The sequence below is a fragment of the Rhinopithecus bieti genome, unplaced genomic scaffold (genome assembly GCF_001698545.2).
Source record: "Rhinopithecus bieti isolate Rb0 unplaced genomic scaffold, ASM169854v2 scaffold_21777, whole genome shotgun sequence".
NCBI classification, from domain to species: Eukaryota; Metazoa; Chordata; class Mammalia; order Primates; family Cercopithecidae; genus Rhinopithecus; species Rhinopithecus bieti.
In genome coordinates this window covers 448,022-459,285 of record NW_016810508.1, presented here as the reverse complement: position 1 = coordinate 459,285, position 11,264 = coordinate 448,022, and the positions used below count along the sequence as shown (strand labels likewise).

The 11,264-nt window shown below is 50.6% G+C and overlaps 1 protein-coding gene across 1 annotated transcript in view; it reads right to left on the bottom strand.

Moving 5' to 3' along the window:
- The window catches only part of NRROS (negative regulator of reactive oxygen species), a 16,311-nt gene extending 5,462 nt beyond the window's left edge, over window positions 1-10,849 (bottom strand). The window contains exon 1 of the mRNA XM_017892215.1: window positions 10,724-10,849. Coding sequence (XP_017747704.1) covers window positions 10,724-10,830 — 107 coding nt within the window. The 5' untranslated portion in view covers window positions 10,831-10,849. The remainder of the gene's footprint in view (window positions 1-10,723) is intronic.
- Window positions 10,850-11,264: the final 415 nt, after the last annotated feature.

The following is an 11,264-nucleotide window of genomic DNA, read 5'->3' as shown; positions in this document are numbered from 1 at the left end:
CTCTCCTTCCTCCTAAACTCAGCCAACCAGCCCAGAAAAACTCTTGCTGTGGCCCTGGGTAGCTCCTTCTGGCAGGAAGCAGCATGGGAAGATGAGGGAATTTGGAACCAAGCAGACTAGAGTTTGAATTCTGCCTCTGTTATTTCTTATTTGTCCTTCAGGAATTCAAAGTCTCCAAGACTCGGAGAATCCACCTACAAAATGGGAGTAATGATAACTATTCCAGAGTGGCATGAGAATAAACCAGTCTCATATATGTGAAAGGGCTTCGTAGCTGTAAAGGTAGTAACACAATTATTAATTACGACTTGTGAGTTTCAAACACCAGTGAGTCGACTGAGTGCTGGTTGTTCCTGTGTAATCTCCAAGGTAATTCAGCAGCTCCACAAAGTCTAAAATAAAGGCCTGAGTAATGTGGCTGGAAGGATGAATTATACCAACCAGATGTGTAAAAGGTATGCAGGAAGGTTCAATCAAAAACTACATTCATAAATTGCCGAGCAAGGCTAACCTTGGGCACAGATGACTGTGCTGGCTCACCGCAGTCTGTCCCCAGAGCCATGCCTTCCCCTTCCCTGCTGCCCTCGGTGTGGCAGGGCTCTGACTTCTGAAGGCTCTGAATCCCAAACTCTGCTGTCAGCTGACCTCCAGCCGGTTTAGTCAATGGAAGCCACTCCTGGGAGTGGCCACTCTCTGACCAGAGGGCAGAAAGAATCCGGGTATTTCTCTCCCTTCCTCTCTGCCTTGGATAGAGACATCCTAGAGTTTCTTCCGCTGACCCCAGGCTCTGGTGACACCACCTCCTCCTCTCTGTTTTGTTTTGTTTTGTTTTTTTGAGACAGAGTTTTGTTCTTGTTGCCCAGGTTGGAGTACAATGTTGCAATCCCGCCTCACTGCAACCTCTGCCTCCCGAGTTCAAGCGATTCTCCTGCCTCAGCCTCCCGAGTAGCTGGGATTACAGGCGTGCGCCACCATGCCTGGCTAATTTTTGTATTTTCAGTAGAGATGAGGTTTCACCATGATGGCCAGGCTGGTCTTGAACTTATGACCTCAGGTGATCCACCCACCTTGACCTCCCAAAGTGCTGAGATTGCAGGCATGAGCCACGGTGCCTGGCCTACCTCCTCCTCTCATCCTCACCCTACCGAGTTAGGGTGAGGATAAGAAGCTTCCTGAAGCTGCTCATCGCCGTGTTGACTGTGTATTTGCTGATTTGCCTTCTCCGCCTCTTCCATCATGTGTTGCCACTTTCTTGCATTCAATATCCTCTGTTTTAAATAAACAGGGCAGTTTCTGTTTCCTGGTTGGACCTTGCCTGAGACAATCATGTGAGAATGGCCATGACCCAGTGCTAAATTAGATGTAATGACTGTAAAGAAATAAAAGCCTTTCAAAATACTGACCACTGAGGTTGAGAAACCCTCTTCCTAGAGTGTGTAGCTGCAGAGAGCTTCCTCAGAGCCATGGCACTGCAAAGAGTCCAAGGTAAACAATCTGCTTGCCGTATCTCCCTGCAAAATTCTGTGACTCATCCCCTGCGAGTACAGGACTTGCTTCCTCTCCTCCCTCACATCCTCAGGGCTGAGGGCCACGCCACAGCGCCTGCAGCTGTAAGAGCGCATCTAAGCCAGCACGTGCCCAGCATCCCGGAACAGGTGGAAAGCCCAGGAGCTTCCCGAGGGGCTGCCAGCTGGTGAGTGTTCCTGGGACCCTGAGTTGCCTGTTGCTCCTGTCTTGACAAGGTTTGGCCCATTTGGAACACTGCTGCATTCTAGCTAGTTACGGAATGCTGTGAGTCTACTCCATAGCCAACCCTGTCTATGAAGATGTGGTGTTGCTTTTTAGGCAGAGAAGACAACATGGTTTTCAGCCTCCAGACCTGGTCATAGTAAGAAAGTGGTAAAAAGATTCATTCATAAAAACAACATGAATGGAGGTTGTATTCTGCAACCAGAGAACACTGACAGTGAGGAAGAAGAACGTGCAGCCGCTGCAAAGAGTCTCCTTTGTTTTAGAAATTACGTTTCTTTGCGACAGGTGCGGTGGCTCAAGCCTGTAATCCCAGCACTTTGGGAGGCTGAAGCACTTACAGGGCACTTTCACGGTGTCCGTAATTTATGTGACCTACCTTCAAATGGCTCAATAGAGATGGTAAAGCAAAATATTACTACTCGGTAAATTTGGCATTGTACTTTCTTGTAAACTTTTCTGTAAGTTTTAAAGTACTCACATTTAAAAACGAGGAAAATGAAATAAATGTTCCGAAAACAGAGGTAAAATTATGGGAATCGTTGTCCCCATATTTCCAGGAATTACTAATGTATCTTTTTCAAACACTCTTCTCAGAAAGGTGCTTAGGAAACATTTGTCATGTTAAACATGGAAATACAGGCCGGGCACAGTGGCTCACACCTGTAATCCCAGCACTTTGGGAGTCCGAGGTGGGTGGATCACCTGAGATCAGGGGTTCGAGACCAGCCTGGCCAACATAGAGAAAACCTGTGTCTATTAAAAATACAAAAGTTAGCCGGGTGGCTGGGTGCGGTGGCTCACGCTTGTAATCCCAGGACTTTGGGAGGCCAAGGCAGGTGGATCACCTGAGGTCAGGAGTTTGAGATCAGCCTGGCCAACATGGTGAAACCCCGTCCCTACTAAAAATACAAAAATTAGCCGGGCATAGTGGCAGGCACCTGTAATTCCAGCTACTCGGGAGGCTGAGCCAAGAGAATCACTTGAACCGGGGAGGCGGAGGTTTCCATGAGCCGAGACCCTGCCATTGCACTGCAGCCTGGGCAACGAAGTAGGAGTCCATCTCAAAAAAGAAAAAAGAAAAAAACCGATTGTGATCTTTGGTAAATTAATACATTCCTGTATTTTGAAAAAGTGAATATTCAAATGGTGGATGCATTAACAAGAACCTGAAATTGAGGACTGGAACAGCAAACATTTAGAATTGTGATGTGTGAATTAGAGCTTGTGATTTGCTTCTCTAGCTTTCTCTTAATAATGAATTTGTTAAAATACAGGCAATACAAAGGTTTTGAAATTTTTCCTCCTAAGAACTGTCTCACATCCTGCAGTTAAAACAGAAAATTGGCATGTTTTTTCTGAAGGACAATTTAGCACAATTTATCAAAGACCTTGAAAGTGTGGATTCTCTTTGATTCAATGTCTAGGAATTTATCCTAAGGAAATACAATGTACATAAAAATATTTTAAAAGGAGTCTTCATTGTAACATTAGTAATAATAATAACAAAGTGGAAACCCTGAAAAGTCCAATAATGGGAGCACTGGCTGAATCACTTATGATGAAACTACACAATAGGAATGACGTGGTGTGATAAAAAAATGCTTTGGTAGCAATATATTGATTGACGCAGAAAGATGTTCATAATAAAATAATATCAAGGAAAGGAAAGTGTAAAGCAGAATGTGTAGTATAATCCCCAAGTTTGCTAAAAGAATACGCAGGCCAGAGAGGTGAAATGAGAGGCGCACGGTGGCTCGGGAAAGGCCTGGTTCCCAGCACTGGTTAAACGCAGATCTCCGGTTCCCACCTGAGCCTCGCACTCCTGGTCAGCCTGGGCTCTACTGGGGCTTGTGACAAGGGACTCTCTGGGAATGGAGGAGGCTCTGCCTCCACCTGGAGTGGGATTTAGGGGCCACAGCAACCCTTCTTCCCTTGGGCCCTTCCCACAGCGACTCCAAACAGCCAGTGTGAGGAGCTGGTCTTGAGCACCTCCCTGCTCAGCCCTCATTTCCTCAGGGCCACCAATAAGCCAACTGGCTTCCCTATGTGGTCAGCATCAGCCTGGCAGGGCCAGCAGAGGGCAGTTCACCTTGTCCTGTTCCATGCCCACAGGCTGCATCTGGCCACAGGTCTTAAAGAATGCAAACCTGCTCCCACTAGGAGGTGACACCGCACCCTGGCATGCTGGTGGTGGCTGGGGCTGGGTCCTCGGTGTCACCTTTCTATAGGAGAGACCCACATAATCCCTGCTGATGAGCACTCAGCTGCGTAACGCAGTAGCATCTCATTTCCCGTCAGCATCATGAGTTTGTTCCCGCTGGTCACTTCCGAGGGAGCGACCACCTGCCACCGCCCTTCTTGACACGAAGGAGCAGGTGGCATCTGTGTAGAGGAAGGGACCCTGGGCTGGGGAAGGAGACCTGGGCCCAAGTCTGGCTCCTTCACTCTGGTGGTGGCCATGGAGGACGACACCTGCCTTGCTGACCTCACGGGGTTGTGTCAAGGCTGAATGAGATAGTGTGTGATGAAAGGCTTTGTCAGTGTGAGGGAATGTTTTGGACTCCAGTTCAGTGGGCAGGAGACCCCCACCTCCAAGTCCTCCAAGGCCCGCGGGAGAACACTCCCCACTGGAGGGGACAGACACTTTCTATCGTGAGACAAAGTGGTGCATTAATCAAAGGGAAAGCGGAGTTCTTCTGTGCAAACAGCGAGCTGGTGTTGAAGGAAATACAGTGAAGGAGAAGGAGCTTTCATCCCTTCTCCCACCCCTGGGAGCTGCAGTGTGTGGACCCTGGGATGTGCAAGGGGAAGAGATCACCCAGAGTCCATGGTAGACTGTTGGCGGGAACGATGGGTAATGACAGCGGCTTAGTGGCTGCAGTGGTAAAACAATGAAAATACATCTCCCCACCTGGACTACATGGTTTTGTGGTTTCCTTGAGAACGTGTACAACTGAAGAATGCAATGATACGGATTCCTGACAAGAGGCCAATTCAAAGGTCAACTCAGTGGTGTTCGAGGTCTGCATAATTGCTCCCAGATCCTGTCCGGGCTCTTCACTGTGACAGCTCACGCTTACTGAGTGCTCACCTTGGAACATGTGCTATACCAGGTGCTTTACATATAATTCCCACAAAAATCCTAGCAGGTAAATATTGTCATCCCCATTTCACACTTGGTCAATGGAGGCTCACATAGGTTTAGGCCATGTAGCTAGAGAATGTTAGAGCCACAATTCAAACCCAGGTCTGTGACTTCTGCATCAACTCAACCTCAATACCGCAAGCCCCAGCCACCCTGGGATGCCTGCAATCCTTGACTAAATCACGCATGCCCACATACTCTTTCCTCTGTGGGAAAGGCTCTTTCGCTGGTCTCGTCCACCTACAAAGCTCTGTTCATCCTTCCAGGCTCAGTGCTGGTATCACCTCCTCATCACAAACGAATAGTTCAGTGGAGCAATAATCCGGCAATTCATATGACAGTGTATTTCAGGTAGTTACTGTTCCAATGGAAGTTTTCTAATTTCTTATTATTTGGTTTTTATGATTATAACAAGGAATGTGAACAGTTACTAGGTACTGTTAGTCATTTAGCTTTTCCCCAACATACTATCCATCTATCTATCCTTCTGTCCATCTTTCTTTCTTCTTTTTTTTTTTTTTTTTTTGAGGCGGAGTCTCGCTCTGTCGCCCCGACTGGAGTGCTGTGGCCGGATCTCAGCTCACTGCAAGCTCCGCCTCCCGGGTTCACGCCATTCTCCTGCCTCAGCCTCCCGAGTAGCTGGGACTACAGGCGCCCGCCACCTCGCCCGGCTAGTTTTGTATTTTAGTAGAGAGGGGTTTCACTGTGTTAGTCAGGATGGTCTCGATCTCCTGACCTCGTGATCCGCCCGTCTCGGCCTCCCAAAGTGCTGGGATTACAGGCTTGAGCCACCGCGCCCGGCTCTTCTTTTTTTTTTTAGAGGTCTCGCCATGTTGCCCAGGCTGGAGTGCAGTAGTTATTCACAGACGGGATTGCAGCACACTACAGCTGCAGGCTCCTGGCCTCAAGTAGTCCTCCCACCTAAGGCTACCGAGTAGCTGGGGCTACAGGCACACAGCACCACACACGCTGCATTTCTTTCTTTTTTTTTGAGACAGAGTCTCACTCTGTCACCATGCTGGAGTGCAATGGCACGATCTCCACTCACTGCGACCTCCACCTCCGGGATTCAAGAGATTCTCCTGCCTCAGCCTCCTGAGTCGCTGGGATCACAGGCACCAGATCAGCACAGATCACCATCACATCTGACTAATTTTTGTATTTTTAGTAGAGACGGGGTTTCACCATGTTGGCCAGGCTGGTCTCAAACTCCTGACCTCAGGCGATCTGCCCACCCTGACCTCCCAAAGTACTGGGATTACAGGCATGAGCCACTGTGTCCGGCCTCATTGTGCATTTTGAAGTACATTGCGTCACTGATATACTTTCCTCTAAATATTTCAGAATGCATATCAAGTGATTTAACTTTTTTTTTTTGAGACAAGGTCTTGCTCTGTTACCCAGTCTAGAGTGCAGTGGCGTGAACTTGGCTCACTGCAACCTCCGCCTCCGGGGTTCGAGCGATTCTCCTGCCTCAGCCTCCCGAGTAGCTGTGCCACGCGGTGCCTGATATTCTGAACAGCGCCCCTGAGTGCATCATGGGACCATGGCCTTCTGTGGAGGCGAAGCAAGGTGGGGGCTGTCAGAGGCCTTCTAAAGGAGGCAGAGAGCCTAGGAGAAAACTGGGGATTTGGAAGGAGATGACAAGCCGAATGGAAGCATCAGTTTAAGGACCTGAGGAAGGGCCCAATGACCTAGAACAAGAGAAAGGCCACTGGGCGAGGCCTGTGAGGAGGTCTCAGGGTGCCAGGCTGGCTGGTGACCGGGAGGCCACTAACTTGCTGAAGTTGAAGGAGGTGGTCCAGGGCCAGGCAGGGAAAGCCCCACTCCCCACTGAGCCTGCAGGGCCGAGGGAAAGGGCTCAGCCTTGGTGTCTGAGGACCACGGAAGGTGACCCTGCAGGGCCAAGGGAAAAGGCTCAGCCCTGGTGTCTGAGGACCACGGAGGGAAGACACTGGAAGGGCAGAAGAGATCTCAGGGATCAGGGCTGGACCAGGAGAGGAGTGAATGACAGGAGGATCAGCAGGAGTCTGTGTCCAGTTGACATCTCAAATGGAGTGACATGAGCTTAGGAGAACACGATATGTACCCCAGGGTGAGCCCCTGCCAGCCACTGTGGGTGTGAGGCTGCCTCAGATACTCAGGTCCTGTTTGAGAACAGACAGGTGAAAAGACGGAGCCTTATGTGCTCTCTCCTGGGAGAAATCCCTCCCAGTCCTTCTCTTTCTTGGAGGTGGCTGCAGAAAGTTGTTTGGTGCACATGGTGCAGCACCTGCCTTAGGCAACCTTTTGGGTTGGGGCTGGAGGAGGGGAGTCCCTGTGACCTCACCAGGCTTTGCAGCCGCATGGAGCCCATCCAGTACCAGCCGCTCCTCGCGCCCAGCTCGTAGGTGAGGACCATGACAAGGTTCCACTTCCTCCTTTCTTCACTCTGTTCAGTCTAAAATCCCTGAGGCATTAAAGTGAGAAAAGGCACCTTGGTTTGGTCTCAGCACCTGACTCCAGTCGCTCTGGAAACTGGTTGGTTTCGCCTCCTCACATTCATTTCTCCTTCTGGTAACAAGTCCTCAATTCCCCTTTGAGAAAATCACCCCTTTCTTTCCTTTTTTCCTTTAGAAAATGTTTAATTGTAGTAAAATACACAAAACATGAAAGCGATTATCTTTTTTTTTTTTTTTTGAGACGGAGTTTTGCTCTTGTCGCTCAGGCTGGAGTGCAATGGCACGATCTCGGCTCACTGCAACCTCAGCCTTCACGGTTCAAGGGATTCTCCTGCCTCAGCCTCCTGAGTAGCTGGGATTACAGGCGCGCACCACCATGCCCGGCTAATTTTGTATTTTAGTAGAGACGGGGTTTCACCATGTTGGCCAGGCTGGTCTCGAACTCCTGACCTCAGGTGATCCGCCCACCTCGGCCTCCCAAAGTGCTGAGATTGCAGGGGTGAGCCACCGCGCCCGGCCGAAAGTGATCATCTTAACCGTTTTTAGGTGTACAAGTCAGTAGTGTTAAGTACACTCACACTGTTGTGCAACCAACCCCCTTCCTTTCTTAAAAAGTCTGCATATGTTGGGGTCTGATCCCAGTTCCTGGTTCCGGGGTGGGGCCTATGAATAAGGCTGGGCCCGTGAGAGCAACTCCATTTTCCTAACACACACTCATCATAAAAGCCAAGCCCATGAGACTCAATCCAAGGGCAGTTGCTAGAACTCATGGAAAGGAGACTTGCTCTTTCTGTTTCAGATACCAAACCAGTGGGGATATAGTTGGAGCTGCAGGCAGCCATCTTGGCCACCAGCTCCAGGACTTGCCTGGTAATGAGGCCCACAGAGAGAAAGGCAAAGCTGAGGAACGGAGACAGATGGATTCCTGGCAATGCTGTTTGAGCATTTGGACTCAGCCATGCCTGAAACTATTGCCCATACACTTTTCAGTTATTTGAAACAATAAATCCTTCTTTTTTCTTTTTTTCTTTTTCCTGAAGCATATTTGCATTGGTTTTTTTGTCATTTGCAATCAAACCAGTCTAAGAATCTGATCCTTGAACTTGGGTTTATCGTTGCATGTGAGGCTTATAAGATCCAAGCATTGATGTCCTTTTTCCTTCACCTCTCTGAGCTTTCAAAAATAATCACCTAACCTAGCCCTGAGCCTCATCACAGACTGACCACATGACATTTGTTTCATGATGGAGTTGAGAAAAATGGTGTGGCAGGAAAGTGGGTACAATAAACAGGTTCTACCAAAAGCAAAAAAAATGATAAATGTTTGTCACTGATGTGTAATGACACCTCAACAAGCATCAGTGAGTGCAGACACCTGTAAGTATGTTATAGACACAGCATGTCCTAAGAAAGACAGTGCTTTCAGTCATGGTTGAAAGTCCACCCTCTCCTAACTTCTGAGGCTCTGAAACGGATCTGAGCATGATGCGAGGCACAGTCATTGTCCATACGAGAGTCTGTGCACACTTTGCAGTGTGGACACACACCGCAGCCAGAATGCAGGTTGTCATCAGTACTAGCATCTCTCTTCCAAAAGAGTCAAGACCAGAGACAGAAAGGTCAATGTATTCTTAATGCCCAGAACAAAGATACTAGGCGTCTACTCTCTGTTTTGGAGTCTACCAAGTTATGTCTCATCATCAAAGAGCAGGATCTCTTGGAAGATGAATTTAAAAACTATGAGAGATTATGTTTATATGTGTTTTCATGAAGTTTCCATGAGGGTACTCATTAGATGAAAGCTGGGTGCGGTGACGCATGCTCACACTCCCGACACTTTGGGAGGCCAAGGCAGGAGGATTGCTTGAGCCCAGGAGTTCGAGACCAGCCTGAGCAACATAGCAAGATCCTGTCTCTACAAAAAAATTTTTTTTAAATTAGCTGGCATGGTGGCGTGCACCTGTTTCCCTAGCTACTCAGGTGGCTGAAGCAGGAGGATCATTTGAGCCCAAGAGTTTCAGCCTGTGATCTGTGATTGTGCCACCGTACTCCAGTCTGGGCAACAGAGCAAGAGCCTGTCTCTGAAAATAAATAATTTTTTTTAAAGTGCCTTCTTTGTGAAGCTGAGTTATTATTATTATTATTTTTAAACCTAAAGGCAGGAGTTAAGGTTTTTTCCTGGGCCCATGATTCTATAATCTTCAGGAACTATCAGGCATACACATACAAACCTGAGGGTGTGTGAGGAGAATAAATATGTATTGTATGTAAAGCCCAGCAACCCCCCAGCATCCACAGGAACAGTCTGTGTGTCACAGCCACAGGTAAGGAGCACACAGGAAAGCACGGAGGGCCAGCTCCATAGACTCTGAGTGTCTCCAGCATCCAGACTCCTCACAGGCTGTACCCATCATGAAGAAGCCTCCAGTGGGGTCCCCTCAGCCCCTCCGGAAGCACAGCAGCCCCGACCAGCCCAGTCCAGAGGCTCCATTCTTAGGACCCCAACCTGGCCCCCTCCAGTCCCAGCCACCAACTGGCACGTGTTCACCTTGTCTCAGAGGCAGCACAAAGCCACACCGGTGGCTCCTTCTTTCCCTCTAGCTCCTGGGTATGTGGGGAAGTATGCTGACCCTTCAGAAGCCGGCCCACATGGAGAGGCCACGAGAGCCACGGAAGAGCATCCTAGTCTGAGTCGCCCTCCTGTTAGTTTCCCTCTGATAAGCCATGGATCTAAGGCTAGGCTAGGATCCAAGTCACAGAGCCCCAGTGACTCTCCCAAGGACACACCGTCTGTGGGGGAAGGGGCTTTGCACATCTTCACAGCTGTATCCCCAGGGCCTTGGACAGGCCTGGCACGTGGACGGAGTCTGTGAATAGGCGTAGCTGTTAACCAGCCTTAGCGTCTTCATCTATGAAACAGTGGTTCTCAGTCCACGTTGTGGGGCAGGAAAGGAGAGCCCAGCGCTCAGCATGCTGAGTGTGCACAGAGCGGTCCCATCATATCCAGTCGCCCAGTCCAGGGAGGCAGCATCGCTGTCCCCATTTTGCAGATGAGAAAACTGAGGCTCGGAAACCTTAACTGTCTGCTCACACGCTCCCTGCAGAGCCAGGACTCAAACCCACGTCTGAGTCTGAAGCCCTCGTGGTTTCCACTACACCGCACCCGCTTTTTCAGCTCTAAGCGCTCCGGAGGGAGGTATCTCCGCCTCCACCCGGAGCTGCGGCCCCCACGCCCAGCACAGAAGCGCGGCGCCTGGATGCAGCCACAGCTTCCTCCTCAGCCCCGAGCTGCGCGCCGCGCACGCCGACCGCCTCCCGCCCCACCTCGCTGGAGCTCGCCCACCTGCAGAAGTCCCCGGGGACGCCCCACGCAGGAAATACTCACGGCTCCCGCAGGCGCAGGCGGCTCCGCGGGGCGCATCCTCTCCGGGGCTCCGGCCTCCTCGAGAGCAGCCGATCGCGGGGCTGGGCTACCTCCTTTCTGTGGGGCATCAGATTATTTTAGCGCCAGCGGAAGGAACAGACGGAAACTGAAGTCACATGGAGAGCGGGCTGCTGGGCGACTCAGCACAGGCTCCTCAGACCCGGTTCTCAGGGGGAACCGCAGCGGCGCGCGGGGGATGGGGCGGGCTGCGGGGCGCGGGCCCGGACACCTGCACCTGCCGGCCTGGGGGCCCAGCTGCGGGGATGTGTCAGCGATTTTCCCGCGACGCTAACCAGGCTCCCCCGGCCTTCCTGCCTTGGTGCCTCGCTGGGGCGGCCGGCCAGGGGACCCCTGCCTGTGGGGTCTGCTGACCCAGAAACTTTTCTACGAGCTTCCAGCCAAGGACCAAGCTGAGGCCGACCTGGGGAAGGGCAGCGCGGTTGTAAAGAGGGGCAGCCCGCCGTCTGCCAGGGTCAGCCACTCAGCCGGTCTGTCTTTTTAT